Source organism: Scomber japonicus, chromosome 16, assembly GCF_027409825.1.
Source record: "Scomber japonicus isolate fScoJap1 chromosome 16, fScoJap1.pri, whole genome shotgun sequence".
In the NCBI taxonomy this organism is placed as follows: domain Eukaryota; kingdom Metazoa; phylum Chordata; class Actinopteri; order Scombriformes; family Scombridae; genus Scomber; species Scomber japonicus.
Genome location: NC_070593.1, coordinates 18,365,233 through 18,389,416, shown reverse-complemented (window position 1 = coordinate 18,389,416; position 24,184 = coordinate 18,365,233). Strand labels below are relative to the sequence as shown.

General features: G+C 39.1%; 1 protein-coding gene across 1 annotated transcript; it reads left to right on the top strand.

Annotated features, from left to right (window-relative positions):
* The first annotated feature begins 609 nt into the window (after positions 1–609).
* Positions 610–15,014, top strand: LOC128375198 (RAS guanyl-releasing protein 1-like). Its single transcript, XM_053335483.1, has 17 exons — positions 610–778; positions 1,410–1,585; positions 6,146–6,253; positions 7,636–7,696; positions 7,784–7,915; positions 8,481–8,634; positions 8,817–8,990; positions 9,824–9,940; positions 10,090–10,365; positions 10,774–10,854; positions 11,205–11,309; positions 11,494–11,603; positions 12,064–12,208; positions 12,385–12,421; positions 12,846–12,971; positions 14,113–14,438; positions 14,541–15,014. The coding sequence occupies exons 1-17, from the start codon at positions 642–644 to the stop codon at positions 14,673–14,675; spliced, it is 2,400 nt and encodes a 799-aa protein (XP_053191458.1). The 5' UTR covers positions 610–641; the 3' UTR covers positions 14,676–15,014.
* Positions 15,015–24,184: the final 9,170 nt, after the last annotated feature.

Genomic DNA, 24,184 nt, shown 5'->3' with positions numbered 1-24,184 from the left:
TCAGCAGATTCCATAAAGTAATTGTAAGACTAAAAAAAAGAAAAAGCACCCCTATGTGGACCACCTATGGTACAGTTTATCTCTCATAATGGAAACTACATCTTCAGAGGAAGGTCCACCCTTTTCCTGTTCTGCAAAGTGAACAGAAAAAGTAAACTACAGAATGAATCACATTTCAAAGTTTTACACCCCCCAAGAGCCCCCTGCATGATTATAAGTGAATTTAATGGAATATTTGGTGAATATGATTTGATATGGGACAACATAAACGTTAAAATGTGGAGTAGGGAGTTAGAAATATGATCAAACTAATAATCCAAAGTGGGGTAAAATGATGATAATAGTTATACTTTTAACTGCCTCTCATTTTATTGGAACCCCCCACAAAAAAAAAAAGAGAGAGAGAGACCAAACCACATTCCTGATTACAGGTGTAAGAAGAACATGTAAGAGCATGATTTGAGAAGAAAAAAGGTGACTGCTGGTGAAGTACATAACCCATTCTGAGTGACAGAGCCCGACAGCGCGGCCGCCCACTCACGGCCAAAACGGTGTGAATCTTAATTGTGTAATGTTCATTGACGAGTCAGCACAATGCTAGTGAGACCGCGGAGGCGCACCGAGCAAAGCAGAACGATGAAATGCTCCCATCGAGGAGAACACAGATGGACAGCTTAGTTCAGCCGCTCGTCGCCCAGTACCTCGCCATGGGATGTCAATCAAAAGAAAACAGCCAAAATGAAAATGTAACGACTGACGAAAAGAGAAAGGACGATGCGTAAGTAACAATTTCTTAATGTGTTTTTTTTTTTTTACTGGGGACTTTCTGCTTTGGTTATAGGAAACACGCGCATACTCGGGCTGCTGATCAGTAACTTGGTTGTTTCAGCTGTCAGAGTTATGTTATTTTGTATTTAGCAGAAAATATATAAGTGTTTGTCTGAATTCGTGTCAAAACGGTAAAAAAAAATGAACTGGTGTTATTTTACGTACAACAAAAATAATCTACATAACCTAATTTGTCGTTATTTTCTAACCTGCTACACTTAACTGCATGTGTTTAAAACAAAGTGTTTACTGGTCACTCAACAGAATAAACTGGATGTCCGCAATCAACCGGTATTTCCTTAAATTAAAGGAAGGAAATGAGAACAATGAATACCACAATCCAAGGGGGGTTTCTTAAATTCAAACAATAGCGCTACTTTTTTATGACTATTTAACAAATACATTGACATTGATGTGTAAAAATGTAATATGTTGTCTTGAAAATGACCTGAAACGCTAAAGAAAGCATAAAAAGATAAATCATTATACATAAACTGAGAAGTACACACTTTCATTAAAAACAAGCCCTCCTGTCAGCCCCTCCTCCCCCCTCACTCTTCTTGTATTGGTGTTTTCTAAAGGAGAGTGACTCCAGGATGCAGCTCCAGGTCTAGAGTTTCTCCACCAGGCCGTCCTCACAGGTTCCACAAACCCAGTTCAGCCCAGACCACCCCTGGTAAATCCATGATGTCCCTGGGACCCCTCACCAAGGGGGCAAGCTGGGAGGAGCTCATCCAGGCCTGTTTACGGGTCTTCGGTAAGTCCACGCTGACCTGCCTTGGCACCACAGTTCAGTTTGAAAAGGTGAAATACTGAAGTACACAGTAGGAGCACAGATATGTTTGTACTGATGCTGCCTGCTGAAATCTTGGAATGATACGGATGTGAATTGATTTTTTAAAATAGATTTTTGCTGCTAATCTGTCACTGGGAAACAATAAGATTACAAATAGAAAAGCCAAACCTTAGTTGATATAAGATCACATAATTCTGTTGTAATTTCTCAGAAGTCTCTGGTGTTTCCCCTTTTCTTGATATTTTCCTGCAAATCTCTAGTTTGCATAGGCCTCTTAAAAAATTGATTTTTGAAACTGAAATGGATAGTTGATGTTTAATGTATTTTGTGATTTAAAGATGAAATCCATCCTATTAATGTTTGACACTCTGGTTTTGTATTATTGCTTCATATGATTTAAAAATGTGGAGGATTTCTTTGAGGATTGCTTATTTTATAATTGTTTCCACAATCATATGGTGCACCAAATATGTCAATCAATGCAATAATATTTCACTGCATGCAAGCTGTAATAATTTTCTCATATTGTGGAGGGTGTTTTTTAAGAAGAAAAAAAAGAACAGCAGTGATTGAGTAGGCTGTAGCTGTATCAATCAAGCAAAGATCATTGGCTTCATCAAGTTGTCTGGAGTGCTCTCAGAGTTATAGTGATTGCGTCTCTGAAGAGAGAAGCTTTCAAATTGCAGTTGCCTGGTTACACAAATGGAGCAGTGGAGAGGTGTTACAATGGGCTGCACATAAAATGACATCCCATAACTACATTTATCAGTAGAGAGCTAGAACTGGGTAGTAATGACAGCCTGCTGCTCATTTCAGATGTACGAGTCATTGTGATAAAATGAGGAGAATAGAATTCACCAGAAGAAGATCTAAAAAATTGTATAATGCAGGCAATATCATACAGTGGTCTGAACACTTGGTTTAAAAAAGTAATTTTAGTGTCACTATGCAAAACATGAGATCAGTGTCCACATGCTCCAGATGACTGTCAGGTTTTCCTTGAATGGCTTGTCCTGATAAAAAGGAGCACACTCTAGCTCCTCCTGGCCCACATCACAAGCGAACCCCTAAGGTCCACAAGTCCTGCCACCTTTTCAAATGTGAGAGTGCACGTAAGAGCTATTTGAAGGATTACCTGATGGCAGCTTCAAGCATGGCTGCACTGAAAGGTCAGCTCCCCGAACAGTGGTCCTTAGATGCTGACCAGCCTTTGAAATGCAGAGCACTATGAGGTATGGATCAATAGCTGTTGACGTCATCCCTCTCCCTAGACCATGCTGCACTGGGCTGTTCAGCACCGTTGCAATGTGCTCAGTGTCAACTGCAGTCATGTGGTTACATTTCATTTGTATTTGTGTTTGTATTTGTGTAAAACAGTAGGCCTATGTAAGTTATAGCATTGCGCTTCTAAATATAAAAACTTTTTTATAGTGAAAACTATGTGGTAAATTTTTCTATTGACCACATAGAAAACACTCTAAAGCAGCTGTTTACCCACATTCTGCTGACTCAAGTACACCTTCAACACCTGCCATGTCCAGATGTGTTCATTTGAATGGATTTGAGACCATTGTTTAACAATTCAAGATATAAAAATGTGATACAACTACTAGGCTACATGGAATGGCAACTAAAAGCCAGAAGATTCAATAAGTTTATCTAACTCTTGAAGCTAACTATGTCAACCATTTATCCATTCCTTTTAGCTATTTAAACAATGTAAATATTACTGTAAGTTAACTGTTTCAACAGTTTATTCATTGCTTTTAGCTAACAATTTCACCTGTTAATCAATTACTTTCATCAACTGTTTATTACTCTTAGCTAACAGTTTCAGCTGTTTATGTTTTTAGCTAACTATATAAACAGTTTATTCATTACTTTTATCAACAGTTACAACAGTATATAACTTATTGCTAACAGTTTCATCCATTCATTTTTGCTAGCATTTTCAACTGTACTCTTAACTAGCTGTTTAAATTATTATTCATTAAGTTTAGCTATGTATTTTAACCATTTCCATTATATAGTCTATATACATTAATTGGCTTATGTATTACTTTTAGCATTTTCAACATCTCTGCTGACTTGCTAGTAGTTTCCTCACAGCCTGTGTATTGTCTCTGAGTGCTACAGCTGATTCAACATATGGACATATATATATTTTAATCAAATTTTAATTTTAATTTAAAATTAGTTGAGCTACAATTTTCCCATATATCCTTAACCGCAGAAGTATCCCTGATGTGGCACTACTGCTTTAAACCCTTGGATGCAAACAGTGCTAATCATAAAATTACAGTGAGTCGTGAGTTATTATAGAGAAGTTTGTTTTAAGTATAGAGCGATAACCATCATCCTGTATCTGACTTGGATTCCTCTTAAACAAAGGAACCATCCAGTCTGATGGCTTCTGTCAAAACAAGGAAAAGCGAAACGCACGCTTGGAGCAACTGATGAATGTCTGAGATAACCTCCAATGTAGGCCAGGCGCTGCGTGCCCGTGGCAGTGTTTATAATCATCCAGTATTGTAGAGTACCAATGTAGCAGTCCACAGCTTTCCTAATTTTCCAGTCAGTAACAGACAGTCCAGAGGGGATTTCCTTCTGCAATTAACCCGCCTTAGGGAGGGTTAGTGGTTGTGAAGTTGTGAAAAAAAGGATTGAGCAATTGTTTACCTGATGGAGTCATGACTTCCTGCTGTGCATTTGCCATAGGTCTCACTTTGGCTTACTTACGCTATAATTGTAACCGTATTGTAAACTAAAACATTAATGTATAAGTAAAAACAAGCTAATAACTGGATTTAGAAGATGAAATGAGTAATGCTTTGTGTTACTACACAGAAGCTTTGATACTTAAACAGCTGTTTCATTTTGAATATACCACATATTGTTTCACTTGTCTCTTTTACTCTCTCATTGACTTGACTGATGAGATCATTGACATTCGCTGAGTTTAGCTGGTGGTGGCTGTGTGTTTCAAACAGAAACACACCCCATGCAGGATATGAGGGCTGGATTAGTCAGCTGCAGCTGGAGCGGCCAATTGCTTACAGATAACAAAGATTAGAAAGCATGTTGCCATGGCATCTGAGGTATTTCCAAGGTGATATGGTTTAAAAGTGGGTCCACAGATGCCTGATGTCCTTGATGGTGTTAAGAAACCTTGAAGGCAAATTCAGACTTCAGAATTCATACATGCTCTTCTTCAGTGTGAATTGAACAATGTGTGAACACTGAAGTGCAGTCTCCTCAGTGTTCATTCTTCATTGGCTGTGGCCGTGAAATAAAGAGATAAAGAGCCTACATATTCCCATAGTATATAAATAATAGTTTCAAACATGAAATCAGATGCCCTTCCTCTTTATGTCCACTCATTCAATTCATCCAGCAGTGGTATTAGTCTTACAGAAGATGACCATTATGTTACTTAATTTAAGTGGGCAGAAAAATATATTTTCTGCAATTACAGGTCAGCATTGGCATTGTGACATTATGGAATATTTTGTGTACTGTAGTTCTTTTTTCTCAAGTAAACTGTGTGGGTATAAAGATGTCAGCTGTATTAGTGTAGGAAAGGTGGTCTGGTCACAAAGAGAGGAAGTGATATATATATATGCAAGGAAAAAGGAAGCGAATAAGGTAGTGAGACAAGCCAGCCGCAGAGGTTCACACACTCAGAGGAAAAGGCAGATCTGTAGAGATGGGGTCTGTGGATAATATTACTATTACGTAAGTATATACATAAGTTGGTGTTTGACCTTGTCAACTTACTCCTCTGTCTATCGATGGAAATATCTACATTATGGTTTGCACAGACAGCACTGAGGTTTTTAAAACAACTAGGTCGTTCTTTACTCTTCTTCTCCTCAGTATACTGTATACAAAGCACTATGTACATAAACATTAGTGTTAGAACAGTCTGTCCATCGCAGTAAATCAATCCCTGTCTCGATCTATCTGTTCTGGTCCAAATTAAGACCAATAAGCCTCCAGTTCACTGATACCAAGAATAGACTTTACAGTGACTTTACAGCATTAAACTTCTATGTTTGCATATTTATAGATGATGTCATTTTTAATTAGAGAGAAGGAGTGGATGTCACTTTATTTTAATATGGTAATTATACTTTTTTGTGGAAAAAACATAGTTCCAAGCAGAGTATTTGATGTCTTCACACATGTCTGGAGAGGATCTTTAAACATACTCTTTTAAAACAATACTGAATGTCTGGTATGATAAAACCACTTATACAGATATTTTTTCTTTTTCTTTTTCCTTTCTCTTCTTTTTCTATCTTGGTATGAATTTGTCAGTGACGCTTAATATTTTCCTTTTCATGTAAGTGTACCCCTTTGACCTTGTATAAAACACACAAAACAAAACACCTACAAGGGAAACCACATGTCACTGCTAGACTTATTTTAAGGGTATGACATGTTTTCTAATAAGTAATGTCTCTCCACATTATAGCGATGATGGTGCACTCAACATGTCTGTCCCTTTTTTTCTTGCAGACTCAGATGGTTGTGTATGTGCGAACAGCCACTTGTTGAACATCACCCTGACCATGCACCGACTCCTCATCTCCTCCAGTGATCTGCTGGAAAGACTGATCACTCTATATCCTTCAGTAGTCCAGCATAAAGATCTAATACAGCTCAATGATTCAACAATGCATTGGTTATTTGTTTTTTACAGTTGGCCAGTGCATTCAGATCACTGGATCTGCTGTATGCTACTTTCGTTTGGTTGTCAACAGTAACGGGTAATCAAGCTGATACTTGGCTTACATGCAGCCTGTAGCTGTCCATGTAAAATATGATACGCAAGTGGCAGTTCGTGTTTACTACTGCTGTCAGTTGCTGTAGACCTTTTACATCTACTTCTACATCTCGGCCATTTTTAGCTGTATGTTTTCTTCTCTCTGGACCCGATGTATCATAATAGGGAGTCAATTACGGTTGTGTATCTGGTCTCTTTCAAAATGTTTGATTCCATCTCTTTCATTTTCCCCCAAAAAAGCATGTCTTTTTCTGGTGTCTTGTGACTTGAGTGGAGGGCCTGTAATCTAGGCTTCCATTCAGGAAACAGCAGTGGCGTCATGAAGCCTCTCAGAGGAGCTCACTGGCCTGGTGAGCAGCCTTGGGGCGTCAGGTGTTAATTACCTCTGCCTCATTCACATACAAGTCCTCTTCAACTATATATAAACGCAGACCCTCTATTGCTTAAAGAGGCCCCTGCTCACACAAACCCACGTCACAGTGCACACAACGCCAAATGCCCCTCTGCTATTTTTAACTCTCTCATTCTGAGCCTAAGACCCAATAGGATACATAAAATAAATTCAATGTGTCTGTAAGGATCAGGAGAAGAGACAGGGGCCATTAACAGCCTTCATCACAGTCTGGCCTTGGGATTGCGTGGGCACCTCTTCTGCTCCCATGACGCAATTAGCCTTTTTATCAGCATCATTTAAAGTGATTTCTGCCCATGGATAGCCATAGTGTCAGTCTGTTTATAAAATCTGCTACGTATAACAAGGAAATGCTTTTGGATGTACTGTATTCACAGGCCAGTGATTTGTGGTCAACGTGCAAACCATAGTGGTACTAAATAAATATGAATCTTTTGGTCTTTTAACACTGGTTAAAACATGATCGATCAGAGTGCTGCCAGAAACACATGGATATTAATCAACAGTTGTTCTGCAGTATATTTGTTTTCACTTACTCCTGTACACCAGAATGATTCATTCAGTGATACTCATCATAGTTTTGCTTCATGCACCCGCCTCCTCCCACATTACCAAATGTCACTTCTGTTTGCCTTTTAGTTTAGTTGCTGGAGGCTTTTTATTAATGAGAAACTCTGTGGTCAAATCAACCATATGTTAATTTTTCTTTTTTTCACTCTCCTAGATAATATTGTAGATCGGCACGTTTACTGACAGTTTGTTGCCACCAAAACCAAATTGCAATCATTTCCTTAACTAAAGTCCTTACATTTAAAACAGCAATGGACAATGAGCAGCCAACAGAGTGCCAGAGGATATGCTACCTCATCAAGTAAGTTCAACACATTGCATATAGTTTTAGAGTCTCACTTCAGTTGTATGTATGCATCATTGATGTGGTCTCATCTCTGATTTCCAGGCATTGGATCCAGGAATTCTGGGTGATGTTCCGGTTACACCACAGCTTGTCAGACAGCCTGGACCAGTTCCGGGAGCTGATCAGAGAGCAGGGACAGGAGCATCTCTGCTCTCTGCTAGAGACCAAATGGATGTAAGTGTTAATCTCTGACCAGCTGTCAACTGAGACATTAGGCCTACACATGACGTTTAGTTCAGTCATGGAAACTATTAAGTAGTCATGATCAAGAATACAGAACTGAAAAATAACTGTGAAACCTCTAAAGTAGCTTCAAAGTTAGAGCATTTTTTCCCACACTGTTTGATATCACATATGCAGTACATAATATATAAAATTTATAGCTGTGCTGTTAAATCATTGATATCTTTGGAAGTATTGGAATTGTTTTTGTTCCTCTTTAAGTTTTATTGGCAAGACATTTACAAACTGGTTTGGGAAATATATTTTGAACAATATGTCTGTTGTTCATGCAGTGCTGTTGTTGCCTACCCATTTCCTCATTTTGAGTGTTGAGATCTTGACTGTTGAAATGTTCACATGTAACAGATCAAACAGTTCAAACATACCTTTGAGCAATGACTGTCCACAAACAAATGCATATTGTAACTTAAGTCTAAAGCAGTAGTAATTTACTACTACTATATCACTTATAACATTTTACATTGCTAATAGGGAATGTGGTCATATTATACTTTAGAAATGAGCGGGACTGGTCGTGGAAGGCCAGCCAGAAGATCAAAGCTCACAACAGTAAAAAGAGGAAAGTCTCTCTTCTTTTTGACCACCTGGAGCCCATTGAGTTGGCTGAGCATCTCACCTTCTTGGAGTTTAAATCCTTTTGTAGGATAACAGTGAGTACACATAGTCATGTCAATATAAAAGACAGTTTAAATCTTTTGCACAATGATGATTTGTTTATTTGACAAGCTTCCTCATGAACTTTGAAGAACTATTAGGTTATTTCCTCCCCAAGGGAAATACCTCACAGTTTCCATGCATCTATTTACCCTACTCTCTCTGCTTTCACCACCAGTTTGCAGACTATCAAAATTACATTCGCAGCTGCTGCATGAAGGACATCCCTGTTATGGAGCGTTCCATCGCCCTGTGTAATGGTATCTCCCAGTGGGTTCAGTTGATGGTGCTGAGCAGACCCACAGCTCAGCTGAGAGCTGAAGTTTTTACCAAGTTTATCCACGTGGCACAGGTAGTGGTTTGAATAACCTCTTGCTTCTATCTTTAACCTTAACCTTTCTGTTCAATGTTTAGCTTTAAAAAAAAGGAACCATATTTAGCACATTTCCTCTTTCCTTGCATGTACGTGCTATTGTTCCCACACATTATTCAACTAATGACATTCTATTGTCACATTCTGAACAACACTATAGATGCTGCATAATTGTCAGTTGCATAATGCATATTCACAGAGAGCAGGTAGTGATTCTCAAGAGCTCCGCTGCAGGCTTTTAGCACATTGAAAGATTTTACCAATCGAAAAAATATTAACTGAATGAAGCTAATGGAGTTATCAAGTTGAACACACTTAGATTTTGAGGAGTTTGTGGAAGTGGAAAAGAGAGAAATGACTCGTGAGTGCAGTTGCTGATAAGACTTTGCTTGTTAAACCAGTCCAGTGTGAAGCTGCATGCAGCCTGCTGGGAAGTGATGTGCCGGCTTCAGGGAGCCGTTAGGCGGGCTTTTACTCTGGAGGACCTCTTGCACTGTAACACTAATGCACCAGTCTGCTGCTGCTCACTGCTGTCAACCTCAAAACCCATGGGTGTGGAAACGAATTTCACACCATAATGCTCCAGTAACAGCATGAATTACAAAACTGAAAAGAGAGGGAAAGGCACTTCCAAAAAATAGTGAGATATCAGCGCGCTGTAAGAAAAAGCCAACAATATAAGTGGCTTATGTAACTGCAGTGCTGTGGATTATATAACCAGGGTTACCTGAAACAAGTTTAATTGTGTGTGTTTATATGTGTGTGTGTATGTGGATGTACTGATATGTGCGTTTTTTGTGTGCATCCACCAGAGTCTACATCTTATGCACAACTACAACACGCTAATGGCTGTGGTGGGAGGCCTTTGTCATAGCTCCATCTCCAGACTGAAGGACACCACCTCACATGTGCCCAGTGAGGTCACCAAGGTAACAGACAACTAGCGTCATAATATGCTGATTTTAGAGCCAGAGCTAAAGATGTTATCACATGAATTATTACAGGAGAGAACAAAATATTTCATTTCTATGAAAACTCTTAAGAAAACTAAGTGAAAGCTGTCCTTCTGACTCCTCAGGTACTGAATGAGATGACAGACCTGCTGTCCTCCTGCAGAAACTATGACAACTATAGACAAGCTTACAACAGGTGTACAGGTTTTAAAATCCCTATCCTTGGCGTCCACCTTAAGGACCTGATTTCAGTCAATGAGGCCATGTCAGACTATGTGGAAGACAACAAAGTGAATGTCCAGAAGCTCCAGTCACTCTACAGCCACATTAATGAGCTGATCCAGCTCCAGCAGATCCCACCCAGGCTGGATGCTAACAAGGACTTGGTCCATCTGTTGACGGTAGTGCACCTTTCAGTCCAACTCTTTATGTCGACACCTTTTCAATTGTCATGTAGCCTCGTGTGATTCATTGAGATTGTTTTGAACACAAGCACAGATGCAAATGAGCGTGTTACAGCATGTGGATTGTCTGCGCTTGTGTGGGTGTAATGAGAGTCTATGATCTATGAGTGTGTGGGTGACGAACTGAGTGTGAATGAGAGTGAGTTCAGATTTCTGTATTGTTGCATTATCTGTGTGTGGTGTTCATACTTGAACGGCAGAATGCCCATGAAGAGAAAATAGTTACCCTGTGACCTCATTTTTCCCTCATCAGGAACATGTTTCAAGGAGATGTTTGGGGATACAGAGCTCTTTCTCTTTTTGTTTCCCTCTCATGTACCAACACTGTTCTCTTTTTTCTTACAGCTGTCATTGGACCTTTACTATACTGAGGACGAGATCTATGAACTGTCTTACACTCGGGAACCCAAGAACTGTAAAGCTCCTGTGAGTGATAGAAGCAGACACAAGTTAACACCTGTTTAACACCTTTTGTATGCAAGCAATAGTTTGTCATAAAGGGAACTATGCTTATTTTTCATAGTTAGGTGAGAAGAGTGATACCACTTGCATGTCTTTATGCTAAATATGAAACTTCAGCCCGCAGCCAGTTAACTTAGATTAGCAAAAAGACTGGAAATAAGGGGGATGTTAATAATCATTTTAATGTTATTTGACCCCCTCAGTAGCATCTGAACAGTGATTTGTGCATGGGCTTTGTGTGCTATATAATATTTTACATGTTTATCTGCCTGTGCAGGCTTGTTTTTTTGAATGTGTAATTCATTTTATATCAGCCAGCCACGCCCTCTAGACCTCCAGTGGTTGTGGACTGGGCACCAGGAGTGGCTCCTAAACCTGACCCCCGAACCATCAGCAAACATGTGCAGAGAATGGTGGATGTAAGTGCTTCCTAGCTTCCTATTTAAGTATATCCTCTGCATAGCTACTCAGTAATGCTGTTATATAACCATAATCATTTGTTTTAACTATTCTTCAGGATGCCGCCATTCTGACAGCTTGCTCAGGCAACTATTGTTCACTAATAGTCAAACAACAATGGGGTTTGTCTCTTGTTTCCCACAGTCCGTGTTTAAAAACTACGATCACGACGAGAACGGCTTCATTTCTCAAGAGGACTTTGAGAAAATTGCTGCTAGCTTTCCTTTTTCCTTCTGTGTCATGGACAAAGAGAAGTGAGTGTTTGACAGGTCACAAGCCGAGTTCATTTGTGACTTCAGAGGACAGGAAGTAAAAGTGGTATATGTAGTGACAAGCGTAGGAAGAGGAAACATAAAAAAGCTGCACTACTAACCATAAGCATGCCACAAAATATTCACACTTTAATTTCTCATGCACGTCCAGTGATGCATAAAGCTCACAGACCATAGAAAAGCATGTGATCCCTCAATTAGATCTAAACATGTAAACCACAATTGATGTTTCCAAATTTTTTTCATTATACTCGTGGTAAGTGTATATAACATATTGGGCAGGGCAGTTGAGTGGGTGCAGTCAGAAATAAATCAGCCTTACTATACTAAACATAAAAATATCAAGTTCTGAATTAGCCTGTTGATTTTGCATGTTTTCTGTATCATTTACAGCTCTGTTTTCTCTTTTAAATTATTCTGTATATGTGCTCTGGTTATCCAGGGAAGGCCTTGTCAGCAGAGAGGAGATCACAGCCTATTTTATGCGGGCAAGTGTTATCTGCTCCAAACTGGGTCTGGGCTTTGTCCATAACTTCCAGGAGACCACATACATGAAACCCACCTTCTGTGACAACTGCGCAGGATTTGTAAGTCATCACACAAACTGAAAGATGACGGTGTGATGTAATCATACGGATTTCAAAGGGATTTATTATTGTCACTATCTGAATAATCTACAATAATCTTGCTTTTAGTTTTGTTTTCGCTTGTTGATATTCAGTTATGTGAATGTGAATGTTTTTCTCCATATTGTCTTTCACAGTTGTGGGGTGTCATCAAGCAAGGCTACAGGTGCAGAGGTAATTATCGCACTTTTTCTTCTGCAACTTTGGCAGGTCTATCCTGGGCCAAATGTCAGTCAGCATTGTGCATAGCTTAAACCAACGAGTTTATACTGAATAGAGGTGCACACAGTGTATTGTGGAGAGCAGGTAAAGAGAAGCTATCTTAAGAATGTGTAGTGTGGTTTTCAGTGTTGCATGTTGCGAGCTGAACCTTGCAGCACATGAAAAAAAAAGACGTTCTGCAGTCAGAACCACAATTTTTCCCCCTCCCCCGTCCTTCAAAAGATCAGAGAACTATTTGTTTGCTTGACAGTAAGCATGCAAAGGTCTGATAGTTGCACTTGCAGAACAGTTAGTGTTCAAAGAAAAGTCAGTTGTTGGAGTTAGACTAACTCGAGCTCCTGTTCTGACATGTTTTGCATTCTTTTGGCCTACTCAGACTGCGGGATGAACTGCCATAAGCTGTGCAAGGACCAGGTGGCATTTGAGTGCAAGAAGAACACCAAAATGGCCACAGACAGTCCAACACCGAGCTCCACGACTGTGACGACGGGCACTTCAGAGGGTGGGTTGGGTTGACAAAGGTTCATCACCACCACATACATTCACACAGAAACAGACACACTCAGTATGCATCACATTCATCAAATCTGTAATGATAAATATTCACTTCTGGCACTACACAGGTGTCTACATGTCAGTGTGTGAAATACAGGGGAGCTCAGGGGGTCTGTTACCCATTAATTGACAGCGTGGACCCTGAAAATCACAAAATAATATTTTAGGTCTCAGCAATGGATCTGTTATTTTCTATTTATCTGCACAGTAAGGTTTATTTTTGTGTAACTATTGAAATCTTGGATAATTGTATAATAAAACAAAATATATTATTATTAATAATGTATTTATCACAAAGAAAACATTAAAAACAGTCCAGAACAAACATAAGTAGACCAATGAACAAACACAACCAAGCTTATTCTTGTATAGTTACTTGGATCTAGTGCTCTATTCTGTTTTGGAAGCACTGCCCACGGAACCAGGACCCCCCAATTGTCACAGTATTTCACACACTGTCACATGTACACTTACAGCTATAAAGACAAGTGACATGAACCGATGAAGGTCATCAATAAGTCTGTATGGAATGTGCCATCTGGTGGCAGCACATGTTGCAGGCATGCTGTATATGGTATTTCCTGTAATCACGGCCTGCCACACTGTAAGAAAACTGTAAATGCCAGTATTTACAGGATTTCACTTTAGCTTGCAGTAGACACAAGAAAGCAACTGCAGAGTGCAGGGCCTGCTGTATAGGTGATTTCCCTCCAGTTGTCACCAAGAACTGTTTCACTTACAGTAATACTAAGGCTGCCCACCTGCTGCCAGAGAGTTACTGCAACTCTCGATTTTACTGAATATGGATTGACTTATCAACACATATCATAAAAACATGGGGGCTTTATTTGCACAACACCTCTCCAAGTTATTTGACTGGCTTGTGTTTAAATACGCATGAACTGAGTCATTTTGTTTTGTGGTCATTTGTTGCTTAGATCTTGCGAGATTCTTCTCATTTGCGACACACTTGTGATGACAGGATGCAAAAATAAATGTAACTGAAAAATGGAAAGTTAAGTACGTAATGACTCACAATCTGGATTTGCAGTTGGTCTCATTTAAATGATTTTTGTTCCCCTCTCTAGGTTCAGACGAATGTCCTTTCACCTACGCCTCAGATGACAGCAAAGACTGGAGCCCAGACTCTCCAGTCACCTCACATTTGAGGACACGGAAGGTCCACAGTGGCACACAGACAGAAGGACCCCAACTATTTTCTGCAGCCCCTGAGGCCAGTCGCCCTCAGCCTGCTTTGCTTGTCCCAACGTCTCCTGCTCTCTCCTCGTGTCCCAGCCCGGTGCCCCAGAGAAAGGTGCGACACTGTGTCAAGTGGGAAAACAGAGCTTCTGTTGTGCAAAAGCCCAAAGAGCCAGATGAAGAGAGCAAACCTGTCTATGAATCTCTGGAAGTGGTCAGTTTTTTTAGTTGTTTTCTTTTTTTACCAAAGCAGATAATATTCCATCTTTACTTTTGCGCATGAATGCATTATATAAATCTCATGTGTCTCTCTCAGGACAACCAGAGGCTCTGTAAAGACAACGAGACACTACGTAGGAAGCTGAAGGAGACTGAACGGGAGGTGGAAGTTTTAAGGACATTGCTGAGAAGGCATGCTCTCCACCGTGTGGAGGACTCCTCCTCCTCCTAGACACATTCATATGCTGGAGCTGCCCTGTATGGCAGTGTGTATAAATCTGGATCCAACTTATTGCTCATGAACAGTGCAAATATTTTATCAGGTTAATGACACCCTGACATTTTGGCATTACTAAGGCGGGATAAAACTCACCTAGACACTCAGTGTGTCACCAATAATGAGGTGAGGGTCCTTTTTGAGGTGAGTATGGATTTATTTAAGTAAAACAGCAGCAGTGAATTCTTTTGTCTGTTATTAATACAGTAAAAATCGATTTTTACTAGATGATTTTTAAAAGGAATGACAATGGAAATGATTTCATATTGTGAAATGCTAAGAAAGTCAATTTAGAGTTGGGGTGTTACATCTTAAAAAGTAAATATGTTTATACACACACACATGTATATATGTGTGTGTGTATGTATATGTATATATATGTATATGTGTATATATATGTATATATATATATATGTATATGTATACAACATGAGCATTACTCAATTTACTGAACCATTAAGAGTAGATGCAATCTAATTCAAGTTTTCTATGTTAAAGTTATACAAAAACAAGGATGATTGAATGAAGGGGTTCAGTATTTTAGAAGAAGAGCAGAATATGCTTGATCAGCCCTTGGTCAATAATGAGGTTAGATATTTATGTTAAACATAAAATGGAAATCAGCTAAATAGCTTTTGTGGAGTATATGACAGGTGAATTAATATTAGTAGTCATGCTAAGATTTCTCTGATAACTGCAGCAGACAGATGACTTTTCTGCAGTCAGGATGGCCTCCGATTTATAGACCTATTATTGCTCTATATCAATGTCTCCATTCATATCAATGCATAAGATGTTTTGAGTGCTTCTGTTAATATTTATTGTCTGAAACACTACACAGTTAATACAAAGAGTGATATAATTGCATTTTGTATACTGGTACTTTCAATTAATTATTTATGCTTGTCATTTTTATGGTGCATTCATGTTTTCTGTATTGTTATGTGGTCCACTGTAGCAGTGCTGTACTGGAGTCATGATTGCATGTATTTGTAATATGTGTGATGTGCTGTAAATACAGCAGTGCCATCATAGTTATTTCAAGGTCCATCCTTTCTCACAGTATTGTTGTTATTGTGATAATAAATTCTGAACATTCTGTATAAAACCTGTGTTACACTTTTTGACCGCTAGGGGTCAGTAAAGCCTCATAATATTACTTCAGCATAAATGCTACATAAATGTTACATCCTAATTAGGTATCTGTGTGTTAAACTCAAGCAATTTCTGTCAAATCAGAAGGCAAAACATCACAATTAGATTATTCTTTAATTGGCTGTGGTTAATGAAACAACATTGAGATGTGTTTTAACTTTTAACAAGTTTAAAAAACATTTCAATAATATCTTGGACGATTAGGAAAGAAGAATTTCATGAGAAAAAAAATGAAGACATGTTTTAAAGATAAATAAAGATGCTCTGCTTGGACCCATAACTTGTCTCTGTGTTTGGATTTTCTACAAAATAGTTCAGTAAACCAGTTGAAAATTCATAAAATGATGCCTACATCTTCTTCCTCATTAAAAATCAAGAAGTTATGAATATGCTAATATTTTTGGTATTTCGAATGTTTGACTGTTGGACACAAAATGTTTACTACTTCACTAAAATGTCAATGTAGTGTATGTAGCTGTGTTGTCTCACATCTTGCTTGTAGGTACATGTCTTAGATTCAGATTTTCAGTGAGCACAGAGAAACTTTCCCCCTTCAGAAGATAGAGAAAAAGACACCTGCACAATGAGACTGAAACATAGAAATGAAAGAATAATAATGAGTGGAGAGGACTTTAACAGATAAACTTGTATATCAAGTCTGTACAGCAGTCTATATAGTTTTGGAAATATCAAAAAAAAAAAAAAAAAAAAAGATGGGTGATGGATTCATCAGACAAGACAGGCTGTGTGTCACACTGGAGACTGTGCCAATCTGTCCTGTCCCAGGGGCTTTGCTGCTGGTAATGAGTCCAGCTCCACAGTCAATGTTGGCCTGTAGATAATGAGAGGGCAACTGTCTGCTGTAGCAGAAGCAGAGATTCAAACCAAGTGCGTAATCCTTCTGCTTTCTTCAAACAAGACTGCAGCAGGTGATTCTTACACTGGTACTGTGATTCAATACATACATTTCTATAGTGGTAATTAATCTACAGATAAAGAAAACCATTTGGCTCAAATTATATGGTGCCTTTTTGATTTCTTACCGCTGTAATGACATGTTGTCTTACATAGGTTGGGCAGGGAGCAGAGACCCAGTGTAAAAGGATAGTCTCTGAGGCATGGCAGCAACCCCCAAGCCGAGCATTGGTGACAGCTAATTTACCTCTATTTGAATGTGACACCCAGCTGCAGGGAGAGTAACACCCCAAGTCTACCAGGCTCCATGCACACTAATGCAGAATAATTTCCAATATCATGGCTGGCTGAGAGAAAGTGACAGAGGGAACATGTGTTAAACTTGAGGGACGATGCCCCTGAAAGAGCTGCTGTTTCCATCAAGGCTGTAATACAAGCTTGAGAGAATAAATGTATTTACCTCCAACATGTTAAAGTAGTCATCATCAAGATAAATATATCAGTTCAAAAATCCATTTTACAAACCCAACAGAGAATGCAAACATGATTAATTGTGAAGCATTTAAACCTGACAGAGATTGCAAGATACATGTTGGCTAACAGATACGGTGCGTTACACAACTCTTCATACATTGAGAGCAAAATACAATACTTCAAAAGTCAGCCTATTTACAGCAGGCAGACAGATTTGATTTATCACCCAGACATCAGTGTAGTTGAGGGAATTGGGGCTTTGTGAGATACCCATAAGTTAACTCAATCTGTTAAGTCCACTGAACACACTCCGAACTAATTAGGGGAAAGATGTGGAACATCCCATTATGTCCCCCTGATAGCAGAGTGTGGGACACAGAAAACCCAATGAGAACACAACACATTTCACACACAGGCGATGCTCATTTCAAACACGAAAGAGAGCCACCACAATGCCTGTAGGATACGACAAAGCCACTGTCGAACACAACTCCACTAATCCCCTTGATTATTAAACTGAGTTCATTAAGTTCTAATGATGGCCAAAGGACCCATGTGAAAGGGAAGAACAGAAAGTGACTGTTGGAAACTGTAGGGAGAGAGTGTTGAGGATTAAAGAAGAGAGAAAGATGTGCATTTTGCAAAAAAAATTCCGGAGGTGGCTTGAAAGCCATGGTGAAAATTTTAATTAACCTTGATGAAAGTGGAGGAGTATAACAAGCGATGGGCTTCACAGGAGTTTGCCAAGAGGAACATCATTGCTCAGCTGTGTCCTTTTTTGCCTTTAACATAATGTAGTTTTAGCTTCATAACAAGAGTAAATTCACATATCAGTTCCCAGTAAATGCAGAAGAGAGAGAGACAGAAGTGAAGCCTGAGGCTGATAAAAGGGTAATGAATTTATGAGAAACGTAGTAGGCTGTGAAAGTACTGATACAGAGACATGAGTCTACATTTCTGCCTCTGAATTCCATAAAATTAAGCTGTGAATGCACATAAAGTATCTATGGGTGCAGATATTTATATCCTGAAAATACCCAATGGAGTGTTTTCATACAATAGTATTTCTCTTGCAGGCATACCAGAGAATGCAACTTCTTCTCTAGTAATGGCTCCCTGCTGGGTTTAGCACAGGCTCATAATTTGGCTGGATCTAAAAAATACAAAAAGCCAAACCAAAACATAGTTAACGACACTCGCAGGATGATGCATTTAAAAAGCCAGAAAAACATTCTGTGTTTTTGTTGTTGTTTTTTTCATCCTGTTATAGTTACACTGTGTTTCTGTGACCTTTTTAATCATTGCATCAACAGTAACGCCCAATGAGAGAGAAAACAGGATGCAGCTTGCAGTTACATGTTGTTCAGGTAATATGAGATTTATGTTAATACACGATTCACCAGTGTAGCTTTGAGAATGGTTTGTGATGGATTTTCATGACTTGTTGTTGCTCCTTTGGTGAAAAGTGATGAAAATAAATAATGAACAGAATGCCAATTCTATAGTTTGCAACTGCGCTGAGATAACAGCTGCTCTTTGGATCACATGTGAGCTGAATTAAAGAGCAGATTGTTACAATATCTGATTGTGGTTTGATGTTTCATGTGGTATATATAGCCAGGAAGTTGTACAGTCACATCTGCCAAATTACATCATGACGTTTGATGTGAAGTACTCATCCATGGCAAGAAATGAGAGCAACGGTATCTAACAAAACTGCAAAGACAGACGGCTTAAGAGGAAAATGCACTGATGAAAAAGTGGAAGCAAGTTTGTGGAAAAAAGACGGAAAAAATGAGGAGCTGAAAGAAGATCATATGCTGCACTGCTGAAGAAGCCAGAGCACTATTGACGATCTGCGGAAGCCTCTGAAACAACACATTGCCAAGATCAAGGAAAATGAAGCAAAGTAAAGGAACAGATACATAGTCAGAGTGGGAAGAAACAGTAGGATAAGAGTGAGTTTCCCCTACTGAGAACTGCTTATGAAGGTGCGCAAAACAGAGAAAACCAAGCACTCGCCTGAGCTGGTCTCTATCTGAACCCTCTGAACTCTTCTTCTGTTTCTACCCAGCAGTGGGACACATTTGGACTCCTCAAACTGCCTAATAGGAACCACAGTCTGCTGCACAAAAATAGAACATGTGGTACTCATCACTGAATCAATTGCCATGGTGATGTGGTGATGTGCTAGACAGCTTGTTTATTTATTTTAGTCTAATTTGGATCAAATATCATCTAGAAAAGAGAGACGTGATATACTTTAATAATTGTTTCACAGTATTCTAACATTATTGCATTATCCCTTGTGTTTTCTTGATATTGGCTTTACTTTCTCAGCATTTAAAGTCCCACAGACTCCACTGGTAAGAGAAATAATAATTCCAAATTGACTATTTTCTCCCTTTAAATGTATATTTCTTTTCTTCTCACTTTATTAAACCCAATATGTAGAAGAATATTGACACAGTAAACATTTTCCCTTTGCCACAAACATGGTTGTCTCATTTCAATAGGGTGATAAAAGATAGAAAAGAAAAATAATAATATAAAAACACACATAACCTTTTTTTTCTCGCTGTCTGACATTATAGCAGATGAAACTTTTCCTGTTTTTAGTCTGTTATGATTACCAAAAATATTTATATTTGCTTAATGCCAGAATAATAAGAAAAATATTTTTTTAGACATTTTTTTATTACTTTCTTCAAAGTCAGAAGTTTACATACATTTAATTAGTACTTGGTAGTATTGCTTTTAAACTGTATGACTTGGCTCAAACGTTTTGAATACCCTTCCACAAGCTTCTCACAATAGTTTGCTGGAATTTTGGCCCATTCCTCCTGACAGAACTGGTGTAACTGAGTCAGTCCAGAGTCAGTCCTTTTCAGCTCTGCCCACACATTTTCTATAGGATTGAGATCAGGGCTTTGTGATGGCCACTCCAAAACACTGACTGTGTTGTCCTTAAGCCACTTAAGGTATGGCATTATGCTTAGGGTTATTGTCCATTTGGTAGACCCATTTGCACCCAAACTTTAACTGCCTGGCTGATGTCTTGAGATGTTGCTTCAATATTTCTACATAATGTTCTTTCCTTATGATGCCATCTATTTTGTGAAGTGCACCAGTCCCTCCTGCAGCAAAACACCCCCACAACATGATGCTGCCACCCCCCGTAGTAGGCTTGAAAGCTTCCCCCTTTTACCTCCAAATGTAACAATGGTCATTATGGCCAAACAGTTAAATTTGAGTTTCATCAGACCACAGGACATTAAGGTCTTTGTCCCTGTGTGCATTTGCAAACTGTAATCTGGCTTTTTTATGTCGCTTTTGGAGTAAAGGCTTCTTCCTAGCTGAGTGGACTTTCAGCCCATGTCGGTACAGGACTCGTTTCACTGTGGATAATGACACTCTCTTACCAGTTTCAGCCAGCATCTTCACATGGTCTTTTGCTTTTGTTCTGGGCTTGATACGCACATTTCGCACCAAAGCACATTCATCTCTGAGACACAGAACCCATCTCCTTCCTGAGCAGTATAATTGCTGGACATTCCCATGGTGTTTATAATTGCGTATAATTATTTGAGCAGATGAATGTGGCACCTTCAGGCATCTGGAAATTGTACCCAAGGATGAACCAGACATGTGGAAGTCCACAATTCTCTTCCTGATATCTTGGCTGATTTCTTTTGATTTTCCCATGATGTCACACACACAGGAAGCAGTGTGAGGTGTGCCTTAAAATACATCCACAGGTGTGCCTCTAATTAACTCAAACGTTATCAGAAGCTTACAAAGCCATGACATAATCATCTGGGCTTTCTCAAGTTAAAGATACAGTATAGTAATCTTAGTGTATGTAAACTTCTGACTTTGATGAAAGTAATAAAAAATTCTCTAAAAAATTATTTCTTTAATGAAAAAACAAAAACTATTAGAAATGGTAAAAAGTCTAATACAGGATGTAATATAATTACTGATACATGACGCACTCTGAGTGAAAAAAAACACATACATAATGATGATTTGTTTTTGGTGGCTTTGCATCACTTTATAATTATGTACAAGCTTGTAGATTTTCCATTTCACTTATCACCAAGTCATACAAGGTACAATAAAACTGAGAACATTAACTTTATATTAATTACTCTACGCACATTCTTCCTGTACTGGAAAGATTTTATTATTTTCCTTGAGGCAAGACCTCTACAGTTGCTGCAGCTCATTTGCATACACCAGCCTGTGTAGACAGTATATTTGCAGAGTGTATCTTCAAACAATCAGTTTGTTCCAATATGTACGTTACAGTAGGAGCAGATTCATTGTGGACTCCAGAGAAGAAGATAAAAAATGAAAACTGAGGGAAAATTTAATAACGAGAGCAATGTTTGTTTTTTTTGTTTTTTTCACATTAATACTGAATATTCCTCTATCAAAAAGTGAAAATGATGTACGTTGATACACAGTGACAATGAGCTGCATATCATATTCAGCTATGTCACTCTGATGGATTCATTCTCTAATTAGGCCGTAGTTTGATGTGGGCCAATATTTCCAGGCTTTTGATTTAATATTTTGACCCAAGAACCTCACTGAGCTTGCAATATTCACCTCAGCGCATTAACTTTACAATTAAACTGATTGTAATGCTTAGATTTTAGGGACGACAGCTTTAGAAACACAATCACTGTGCTGTCACTGCAGAGTTGTGATCATTTGTTAAATGGAGCATCATTTTGCCTCTGCAGTGCAAGTGTGTATAATGGTCAATTGTTTAAAGCAGCAATAAAGCAGCAAGACTGCACATTTACTCACACCAGCAGTCCACCACCTCTCCATCATGGCTGGCAGAAATAGCTACAGGACTTAAATGAGGGACAGCAGGCAGTTTAGAAGTCTGCTGGCTCCTGTTGGTCTACCACCCTCGGCTGCCTTCTCCAATGATCCTGGACTTTAGGACATGTCTATGTGTCTACCAAAAATGCCTCAGGACACAGTGACATATGTACCTGGCACATCATAACAGCACAAAACCATTCATATCACTTACTGCTCAGTGCTGATACATCACTTAAAGGTCAGAAGCAGAGACGGTTCTATCATTCCTTCGAGGCGTCTTCTCTACTCTCTTTGAAGGTCAGATCTCAGAGGAAAGTGGAAGTAGAAGCTGTATAGCCACTGCATGATGAAAGAAGCAGATTGTAATGCTGCACCTTCTCTGTTTTATTTTATTGCGTGGCCTTGGTGTAGCAGGTAAGGCACACAGAGGGACACTTGTCTACAGAGATTTAAAACAACTGGTGTGTACTGATTTGTACTGAAAGTGTAATAAATTCCTACAATGGTGTACATGAGCAAACATGTTACTGTCAAACTCACTGTGGACTCACAGGAGACTTGTATAAGACAGCAAAAGGAATGCTTACAATGTTCACTCCCTTGCTGTGGATAGCTTTTTTTCATCATTTCCCCTCTCTATGCTTAGCTGAACCAACCGTTTCTAGGCTGTAGCTTCATATTAAACAGACAGACATGAGAGTGGTATCGATAATCTGCTGTTACTCTTGGCAAGAAACCAAATGTGTATTCCCTTATTCCTTAAAGTGGGTGCACTTGCATCAATTGGAGTTTAACAGGTTTAGCCATAGACTGTGTATAAAGAAGGAAGCACTGGAAGTGACATCACCCATTCCAGGACCTTCCAAATAAGGAGTGCTATCTTTTGCATTCTGGAAACACGCTTCGCTTTCGTGGACCGAAGCTAACACTAGCTTACTGGAGCACAAGGCAGCAGAACTTAAACAGGTTTCTTTCTTGTTTATGCAGACTGTCTATCATAACTAGCAGTGGGGGTAGGGGTAGAAGCTTCACTGGGGTCATTAGGTGGGCACCTTCCTTCCTTGGTGTTTCTTTGATGAGCCCACAACACCTCCAGATGGCCCAACAGTGACACCTAGCATCTCAGGTGCACTCACCTCCAATTTCACCCCTCCATCTGGGTCATTTTTGCGACCCAGTTCTTGTCCTCTCTTTTCAGCCAGAGCCGGTTGCCACTAGACCAGTCCTAAAAAAGAGCAGACACAGGTAACATATGTTCTCAGCCCTGTAAGCTGTACAAAATAATGAAGCAATACATAAGGCCACAAAATGCCTGGAACAATACCAGAAGTGTAAGGAGTAACCTGTCGAAGTTATTGGGCAGTGTATTCAATTCATGAAGTCTACACTTCTTCATCGAGCACAATGTCTTAAGAAAAAGTCAGATTGGATTCCTTCCAAATTATAGAACAGCTGACCACACTTTCACCCTACACACCCAAATTGATGAGTATTGTAAATCAGAAAGACACAGTTCATCCATCCTGTGTTGATTTCAAAGAGCTTTTGATTCAGTTTGGTATGAGGGATTATTTTTTAAACTAATAGAAAGTATATATGGGGTAAGTCTTTGATGTAATTAAATCAATATATGAAAAAAACTAATTGGCTGTCAAAATTAGAGATACACATACAGATTTCTTCTCACAGGGTAGATAGGTGAGCAAAGTGTCAACCTCACCATCATCTCATATTCATGGTCTTACGTTTTCAAGATGCAGAAATAAGTACCCAACACAATCCTTTTTATCCATGGTCATACTGTCTCCAATGTGGTTGTCAGCACACCCTGGACCTTCTCCATCAGTACTGTCAGACCTGGGCCCTGACAATTAAGATGAAGAAGACCAAAAGAGATCAAGGTTACAGAAATGACCCAAAATTTAAAATTGGTTGGACCCAAATAGGAGAAACAAACACCTATACTTAACTAGTTTAACAAATTAGTTCCACAGGAAACTTCTGCTCTGCTGTGATGAACACGAAGAGAAGGCAAACAGGGCTCTGTATGCCATCAAGAATTCAGTTCAAATCAGTTA